The following is a 10027-nucleotide window of genomic DNA, read 5'->3' on the forward strand; positions in this document are numbered from 1 at the left end:
GATAGCTGGAGATCGGGGGGACAGGGCAGCAGAGACTGGCAAGGGGTCGCTTTCGTGGGGGTTACCGCCTTGTTTCAGCAATTTCTTGTATTTGGACCGCTTGTTCTGGAACCAGATTTTCACCTGCGACAGAAAACCAAAAGACAAGCATTAGCCAAGCGACAAATTGAGGCTTTGCACAGCCCCTTTCCTTCACGAGCCTGCTAACAGCTCACTGCACTAATCCAAAATCTGATGGATGTCTAATAGCAATTCAAGGGCAGAAGCATCTCCAAATACCATTGCATTGACAACCGTTGCACATAGTTAAAATATCAGGCTGCGGAGTGAAAGAACGTTCGATTTCTTTAATAAACTAACTTGAATACATTAATTGAATACATTAAACACATTTATTATCAACCTGTAACATGAGGTTGCTCTTTAAAGATATTAAAGATATTATTTAATGAAACACACATGACACCTACACAGCTTAAACGTTTATTAATATTCAGTTATAATTACAGTGAATTCAATCGTTTTATTTTAGCAATAAGGGAAACACACCACCAATTCCTTTTAAAAAATAATAAAAAAAGGCACTGGTGCAAATGTAATGTTCAGAATTCAATATCTCTATTACAGATAAAACAATGCCTTCCTTTTAGCTGGTAGGCAATGTTGGGTGAATGTTGGATGTGCCATGCAAAAATAATTTTAAGAATGGAGCAGAAAAAAAATAAAAAATAAGTCTGAAAATTATACTGACAATCAGAGTCAGTTAATTGTGCAGCAATTATAACAGAATTGCTACAGTATCCCTTTAACCACCATGCAAGGATTTGTAGTCCTGCAGCTGTAATAGTCATTTGGAGAATGACTTGATTAGAGCAAAATAAAAAATAGAAAAAAAAAATCTGAATATAATTAATATTTAAACTGAACTCATAACAGCCAATTTATTCTTAGGAAATTCAAGTAGGGTTGACTGCAGCATCCCTTTAACCACCATGCTGGGACTTCTAGCCCTGCAGTGGGGTGGCTTAATGGTTAATTTTGGGAATGATTTGGTTATAGCGAAAAAAAAAAAATATATTAATGAAAATGAATTCACTAGAGTTAATAAATTCTGAAGTAATTAGAACAGGGTTTACTGAAGCATCCCTTTAACTGCTATGCTGAGACTTGTAGTCCTGCATCTGGGTGGCATAATGGTCATTCTAAGAAAGTCTAAAATACAAATAATATTGAAAATGAGTTCATTAGAGCCAATTAATTATGTAATAATTAGAGCAGGGTTAATCACAGTATCCCTTTAACCGCCATGCTGGGACTTGTAGTCCTGCAGCTGCAATAGTCGTTTTGAGAATGACTTGGTTAGAGCAACAACAACAAAAAACGCTAAATATAATTCATATTTAAACTGGATTAATTACAGCCAATTTATTCTTAGATAATTAAAGTGAGGTTTACTGCAGCTTCCCTTTAACTGCTATGCTGGGACTTGTAGTCCTGCATCTGGGTGGTATAATGGTAATTCTAAGTAAGTCTAAAATACAAATAATATTGAAAATGAGTTCATTAGAGCCAGCTAATTATGTAATAATTAGAGCAGGGTTAATACAGTATCCCTTTAACTGACATGCTGGGACTTGTAGTCCTGCAGTTGCAGTAGTCAATTTTGAGAATGACTTGGTTAGAGCAACAACAACAAAAAACTCTAAATATAATTCATATTTAAACTGGATTAATTACAGCCAATCTATTCTTAGATAATTAAAGGGAGGTTAACTGCAGCATCCCTTACTTATAGGCCTGCAGCTGGGTGGCTTAATGGTCATTCTGACCATTAAGCCACCAAGCTTGATTAGAGCAAAAAAAAAAAATCTAAGCAAAATACTACTAACAAATTATGTCTAAAACAAAAATAATATTTAAAATTTGTAAATTAGAGCCAATTAATTATGTAGTAATTAGAGCAGGGTTAACCACAGTATCCATTTAACTGCTATGATGAGACTTGTAGTCCTCCATCTGGGTGGCTTAATGGTCATTTTTGGAATTACTTGATTACAGATAGTAAAAATAATACTAAAAACACATTTCTTAAGCCCCATACACACTATCAGATTTTCTGCTGATTTTTGTCTACAAATTTACCAAAACCATATAGTGCAAGGGCCTGCCTGATTGCATACAAATTGAAACTCCTAAAGTTTGACCTCATATTATATGATTTGGGTAAATCTGAAGGAAAAAAATCATCAGAAAATCTGATAGTGTGTATGGGGCTAGAGCCAATAAATTCTGAACTAATTAGAGTAGGGTTGACTACAGCGTCCCTTTAACACTCATGCTGGGACATGTAGTCCTGCAGCTGGGTGCTTTAATGGTGATTTTGAGAATGACTTGATTAGAGCAAATTAAGTCTGAGTAAAAATAATGCTGAAAATGAATTCATTAGAGCCAATTAGTAATTAGAGCGTGGTTAACCGCAGTATCCCTTTAACCGCCATACTGGGACTTGTAGCACTGCAGCTGAGGTGGCTTGATGGTCAGAAAAACCTGTGTTGGCTGTTGCATTTATAATGTAGGGACTGTCTTGTTTCCAATGAGCAATCCCAGTTCATAGACCTGACAAAGTCTGTCTACTATAACAACTGGCAATCACATATTGAGACAAAGCAATCTACCCTTTGTGTATAATACATTGCCTCTAACACATGCCCTCTGTATATTAGTGATGTGCAGTTCTTTCTTTGCTTCCTATATGGGTTATGAACATAATAAAAGCTCATATTTTTTTTTATTTTTTTGCAGTGAATAAAATAATTCAATTTAGATATCTGTTAGTCAACCAAAGGCCTACATTCACTGCAGCACAGGCCTAATCCTCATCTTTAGTGGTTAATATAATCAAAGCTTGCCTGAATATTACATTTTTGTCCTGTTTGTCAGGTAAAGCAATCATTAGCAATCCATTCTTTTGTCCCACTGCTTAAAGAAACACTTATGATCAAAGCCCTTTGTGCTTCAAGCATGCAATTCTGCAGGCCATCTTCTGTCTGTAATATAACCAAGGTGCTATAGGGCAGTCTAACCCCTTAGGCTTTAGTGTAGACATCAGGCAGAGTTGGACAAAGCTGTGGTCGATTTTACAATCATGAGTTTCATAAACGCAAACCGATTTTGGCCACTGAGAAAATCGTAAAGGGTGCAAAATACGACTGTGACCTCTACCTCTGAGAACAGGAAACGCACTTGCGTACTGTGCGCAATCGCTTGATTATTTGGCAACCACACAACAGACATGGGAAACACTAACCTGACAAAAAAAGAGATGAAGTATCAAGGTTTTTTTTTAGCATTTTTGAGTTGTTGCGTGAGATTGTTTTCGTAAAAATGGTGGCAATTTGTATTCATGCTACAATCTGTGATTGAACAATCTCTGTACAATCATCTGAAGATTTACTAACAGGGCCTACCAAAACAATAGACGCAATGGGGTTGATTTACCAAAGCTGGAGAGTGCAAAATCTGGTGCAGCTCTCCATAGAAACCAATCAGCTTCCAGGTATTTTTTTCAACAATATTGGAACAAGTTGAAGTTACAAGCTGATTGGCTACCATGCACAGATGCTTCAGATCCTGAGTGCTTCAGTTTTAGTTAAGTCTCCCCCAACTTATTATTTAATCAGCTAGGTAAATTTACAGAAGACTGAAAAAACATATTAAAAGATGTAGGACCACTTTAGGACAGTCAACTCAAAATTTCTTAGGACCATTATCTCAAATCTAAAGCTAGCCATACGTTATACAATTTGATTGTACAATCTCATTTAGAGCTAACATAAACTATTTTGTGCAGAGGCCTGGCTAGCTGTATACTAATTATGGGATTGTGGTAGCAAGGTTCCAAGTTAGAGGTTTACCAAAGGCCACAAGTGGTCATATTAGTGGTATGATAATGTAGGGCTTATGGTATTGGTAAGGAAATGGTAAGGTAGAGGTTATGGTATTGGTGAGGTAAAGGTAATAGTATTGGTAAGGTAATGGCAATAGTAAGCTAGTGCTAATGGTATAGGTAAGTAATAATAATGTAGAGGTAATAGTATTGGTAAGGTAATGGGTAAGGTAGAGGTAATGATATTGGCAAGGTAGTGGCAAATGCAATAGAAAGTTAGAGGTAATGGTATTGGTAAAATAATGGCAATAGTAAGATAGAGGTAATGGTATTGGTAAAGTAATGGCAATAGTAAGGTAAAGGTAATGGTTTTGGTATGGTAATGGCAATAGTAAGGTAGAGTTAATAGTATTGGTAAGGTGATGCCAATAGTAAGGTGAGGTAATGGTATTGGTAAGGTAATGACAATAGTAAGGTAGAGGTAATGGTGTTGGTATGGTAATGGCAATAGTAAGGTAGAGGTAATGGTGTTGGTAAGCTAATGGCAATAGTAAGGTAGAGGTATAATTGATTTAATAATTTATTTGATATAAAATCTGATTTAAAGCAGCTGCTAAATAGGAGTGAAATTCCACAGTCCCCAGAAGAAAAACACACAATTTTGGGGGTGTAAGCGCTTGTCTTTGTACATCTAGCGGGGCGGTTGTTATTTGTAACAAAGTTGGATAAGAAGTAAGGTAGAGGTAATGGTATTGTTAAGGTAATGGCAATAGTGAGGTAGAGGTAATGGTATAGGTATGGTGATGGCAATATCAAGGTAGAGGTAATGATATTGGTAAGGTAATGGCAATGGTAAGGTAGGGGTAATGGTATTGCTAAGGTAGTGGTAAAGGTAAAGCAATTATTTATATTTGACCTCATATTATAAAATGTTGGTAAAAGGAGATTGTACAAAAGTTATACAGGCATACCCCACTTTTAAGTATGCAATGGGGTTTATTTAATAAAGCTGGAAAGTGCAAAATCAGGCTCACTTCTGCATAGAAACCAATCAGCTTCCAGGTTTTATTAGCATAGCTTAACTGAACAAGCTGGGGATTAAAGCTCATTGGTTTCTATACAGAAGTGAGCCTGATTTTGCACTTCCCAGCTTTAGTAAATAAACCCCATTGTGTACTTAAACGTGGGGTATGCCTGTACAATCAGATAGTGTATGGCCATCTTCAGGGTCCTAGACAGTGGAATATGTTCTTACCTGTGTTTGAGTCAGGCCCAGGGAAGCAGCCAGCTCAGCCCTCTCTGGCAGGGCAAGATACTGCGTTTGTTGAAAACGGTGGTTTAACGCTTGTAGCTGTAGGCTGGAGTATATCGTCCTGGGTTTTCTGATCTTCTTGCCTTTACCATTGAACCTGATTTCTCCGTTTTCAATGACTGTCGTTTTCTGCTGATCTGAAAGATAATCCATTAGGAACGTCATTAACAATGGAGCGAAATTCTGAATGAACCCTAAAAAATCCGACGCCTGCTTTTTATGTCGGCGCTGCTGGATGCACTATAGGGAGTTACTGTGGGTATGCTGGTCCCTACAGTTCCCCAGCAGCTGCCCCAGTCTTGCATTGGGCCTTGTCTAGCTGGACAGCTGGTGATGATGTCGCCTGTTATACCCATCCCTTGTGAAACTGCGCACAGCCAGCAAGCCTTTTTACACGGCTAATTGACTTTTTATGCAGCCAATTTGCTGCCCAGGGAGAGGGAGCAATTGCCCATTTCGCTCGGTGCTTTTAAATGTCATATATCTTAAAATCAACTCATAAGACGTTTTGGGTGCTACAAGACTGGTCCAGTGCATTGGACACAGCATATATATATATATTCTCCTAAATGGATCGAAGCCTATTGCAAACATTTTGGTCCAATAATGCCAAGCAATAAGCAATAGGCTGTTCCCTAGGCCTTGTCCTGTGTATTGGACACGATATATATATATATATATATATATATATATATATATATATATATATATATATATATATATATAAATTATTATTATTTTTCTTGTACCTCAATTTTCTTGGAGTCTATTGCTACAGCCCTGGACCATGAATATCATACAATAATTCCTGCCTGCTGTTTAACTAGGCCTGACTCGCATACACAGGGTTTAAAATATGAGCTGAAAACACAAACAGCCCTCATTCATTTGCATAGCACTAAAGATGACATACGTAGAAAAGGTACAACTGATAGATCAAAGCAACCTGACAGGGTGATTGACCAGACTCAATCCTATGTGTGACTTGTTTTTCTTTTTTCCACGAGTACAAAGGAACAATTCAGTTTGTGGTTGCTTATTAGGATCACTGGTGATAACATTTCCATATCGATACAGGCTTGAGTTTATCCAAATCACTCAGCAAATAAATCATTATATATTTTTTACATTGTATATTACATTATATGGGGGGGGGGGGGGGGGGGGGAGGTGCTGAGGCCATGGATGGAGAAATGCAAACTAACATTTTATTAATTCTGCAGTTATTTATAATTATCTAATTGTGTCTGAAGATGTAGTTAGGTATTAGGATGGGGTTAAATGAGTTTTGTTATGTAATTCATGGGCCTAGCAAATGGTAAAATGTGTATGTGTACATGTATATAATTAGCATATCTGTCTATGCATGGATAGAGGTGATTTTATTCTCAGCGAACTCATTGCTTTATAGTGGGTAGGATATATCTAAATCGATATATCTTTATAATGTTTATGCTTGTTTGTATAGATATATATACACACACTACCTACCTATCTATATATTTGTGTTTGTATTTTCACACACATAATATATATATATATATATATATATATATATATATATATGTGTGTGTGTGTGTATGCAAATATGTGTGTGTGTTTGTATACAGATAGATATGTTATATATAATAATATATTATATATAGCAATAATAATAATAAGAAGAAATATATATATATATATATATATATATATATATATATATATATATAATATACATATATATACACACATACATGCAATATATTATTATATATAACATCTGTATACACACACACGCACATACCTTTATATATGTGTATATATATATATATATATATATATATATAGAGAGAGAGAGAGAGAGAGAGAGAGAGAGAGAGAGAGAGAGAGAGAGAGAGAGAGAGAGAGAGAGCACAGTATATAGTTTACATATGTGTGCAAAAAAAAAAATATATATATATATATATATATATATATATATATATATATTACTATTATTATATATAACATCTCTATATAAATTGGGGCGGCACTGTTCTAATCTGCTAGTCTATATGTCTGTATGTACTAACAATCTGCGGATGCCATCATTCAGCCTCTGGCTACAAAAAGCTTCCAGCAACCCAGTCCTTGGCCCAGTCCTTCCCCTCCTTCCCAACAACAACTGGCTTGTCATTCTGGACCAGCAAGTCATAAATCAAACCACATTTTCAGACTGGGTTCCCCTCCTGTACCGCTCAGCGCTATAAACAAAATATGAGCGACACAATCCCCCATAGCTGCGCAGCCCGACAGCAACGTGGAGCGAATAAATAATACAAATAAAAAATCGTATTCGCAGCTGATTCTGTTAAAGTCCATATAGCTGGTTGAAATTTTACTGGAAATGTAGGGATGGAGCTGCAATGTGACCTTCCAGTTTCAGTTTGGAGGATGGGTGCTCGGTGCAGTCTACATCCAACTGCTACAGGCGACATATTAGAGACAAATAACAATGTTGCAAAAAAAAAATAAAAAATATAGCAGCCGGCAAATCATAATATCATTTGCTGAAGAATCCCATTCTGAGGTGTAATGGAGGCACAGGTGGTTGTAAACATTCGGTGGGAAGAAAAGATGGTGCTGGGTAGATCTCAGCTGGGTCTGGGCAGGCAGGAGCTGAAGGGGTCCTGGTGCTCGGAGGATGGGGGTCATGGTGCTTGAGAGGGGTGATGGGTGTTTGGAAGAGGGTGCAGGGGTCATGGTGTTTGGAGAGGGGTGGTGGGTGTTTGGAAGGGGGTGCAGGAGTCATGGTGCTTGCAGAGGGGGATGGGCGTTTGGAAGAGGGTGCAGGGGTCATGGTGTTTGGAGAGGGGTGATGGGTGTTTAGAAGAGGGTGCAGGGGTCATGGTGTTTGGAGAGGGGTGATGAGTATTTAGAAGAGGGTGCAGGGGTCATGGTGTTTGGAGAGGGGTGTCGGGTGTTTGGAAGAGGGTGCAGTGGTCATGGTGTTTGGAGAGGGGTGCTGGGTGTCTGGAAGAGGGTGCAGTGGTCATGGTGTTTGGAGAGGGGTGCTGGGTGTCTGGAAGAGGGTACAGCGGTGTGCAGAATGCAGGCAGTAGTGTGCAGAATGGAGATGAGGGGAAAAAAATCCGCTTCCTCTATGTTTTATTCTTGCAGTGAATATTCAAGATGTGCAAAACAACAAAAGAAAAAAAACATGTAGAATAATTGGGGTTCAGCGTGTATAGGGCACAGATGGGTGCACGGGGAGGGCAGCGGGGTGCAGCACGGTGAGGGGGTTTGTAGGGCACTGATTAACGGCGATGGGGTGCGCGGTACTGGATGAGCGCTGTGGGGTGCAAGAAGCTGGGTAAATTCAATGGGGCGAACGGTGTAGTAAAGCACATGGTAAGTGCAGTACAGTGGGGAACAGTAAGGTTTTGTGTGAATGTAGGGAAGTGTAGGGGGCTGGTTGAATGCAGTCGGGTGTAGGGTGAGTGTAGGGTCTGTGTGGTAGGTTGCAGGGTGGAGTAGGGTGCTGGGTCGGTGGAGTGGGGTGCAGGGTGCAGTAGGGTGTAGGGTTGCTGCAGTAGGGTGTAGGGTGGGTGCAGGGTGTAGGGTTGGTGCAGTAGGGTGCAGGGTGTAGGGTGGGCGCAGTAGGGTGGAGGGTGTAAGGTGGGTGCAGGGTGTAGGGTGGGTGCAGTAGGGTGTAGGGTGGGTATAGGATGGGTGCAGGGTGTAGGGTGCGTGCAGGGTGCAGGGTGGGTGCAGTAGTCGGGTGTGCGGAGGGCAGACAAAGCAGCTGCAGATGTCAGGCAGGGTGCAGCAGTCACCGCTCCCCTCTCGGTCTCTCTCTTTCTCTCTCACCTGGTTCTTCTGCTCGGGTCTGGGTGGCCGTGCTGCTGGAACTGCTGCTGTTGTAGGACTGCAGGTAGGGACTGTGCTGGCTCATGTACGGATAGGCGGCCAGGGACCGGCCGTACTGGGAGTTGGTGCCCGGGTAGGACGTCGTGTCGTGCTGGTGATGGTGGTGGTGGTGAGGGTGGGAGCCGGAGTGCAGGCAGTGCAGCGGGTAGTGGCTGGCAGCCATAGCCGGAGAGCTCTGCTGGGAGTGGGAGGACTGCTGACCAAACTCCATAAAGGCAGACTTGGACGAGTCCTGAGCTTCCAAGCCGTCAGCCATCGTAGTCATGGTCATCATCAAACTTTGTGATTGAGAGCAATCAACCCCCTCCCACCCCTCTGAGGCCACCTACCCTATACTTAGTGTAATCCCCCCTTCCTTCCTCACTACTGACAGGCCTGCATGGAGGAGCCCTGCTGCTGCCTGCTGCTCCTCTTCTTCTTTTTTCTTCTTCCCTCTATTCTTTTTTTTTTTTTCCTCCTTTTTTTTTTTTTGCCTTGCTTGTGTTATTATTTTATCCCCCCCTATTTCTCATTGTTTGGATTGTGCAGTCAGTGCAGAGATTTAAAGGTGGAATCTGTTAAAGTTCAGCTCCTGCTTTTAGACTATGACTGAGTCGAATGGTTTGTCTCCAAAGGGCAGCGCCTCCCGATTGGTCATTGAACCCCTGACGTCACAATCCCTCTGCTTCTACTGGCGTTTGTTCCTGAGCCCACCTTTCAGAGACTCAGCTCCCAGTCAAGGCTCCCCTTACACACTGCACTCATAATAATAACAATAATAATAATCATGTAATAAAAATAATAATACTATTATGTAGCAACCAGTTATATGCATACAGACTCATATAAAGAAGATTAAAATATTATAAATTTGGTATTTGCCAAATGTAATATAATTAGGTATTTGCCCAATTAAATTATATATATATATATATATATATATATATATATATATATAT

The 10027-nt window shown here is 39.9% G+C and overlaps 1 protein-coding gene across 1 annotated transcript in view; it reads right to left on the reverse strand.

Moving 5' to 3' along the window:
• Positions 1-9676, reverse strand: part of DLX6 (distal-less homeobox 6) — a 10400-nt gene extending 724 nt beyond the window's left edge. Inside the window, exons 1-3 of the mRNA XM_077490745.1 lie at positions 9030-9676; positions 5142-5335; positions 1-123 (exon numbers count right to left, since the gene is read on the reverse strand). The exon at positions 1-123 is cut by the window's left edge and continues 724 nt beyond it. Coding sequence (XP_077346871.1) covers positions 1-123; positions 5142-5335; positions 9030-9363 — 651 coding nt within the window. The 5' untranslated portion in view covers positions 9364-9676. The remainder of the gene's footprint in view (positions 124-5141; positions 5336-9029) is intronic.
• Between the last annotated feature and the right edge of the window lie 351 nt (positions 9677-10027).

This window comes from Lithobates pipiens, unplaced genomic scaffold (assembly GCF_037356315.1).
Source record: "Lithobates pipiens isolate NorthernLeopardFrog02 unplaced genomic scaffold, aLitPip1_a1.2 Scaffold_19, whole genome shotgun sequence".
Lineage (NCBI taxonomy): Eukaryota > Metazoa > Chordata > Amphibia > Anura > Ranidae > Lithobates > Lithobates pipiens.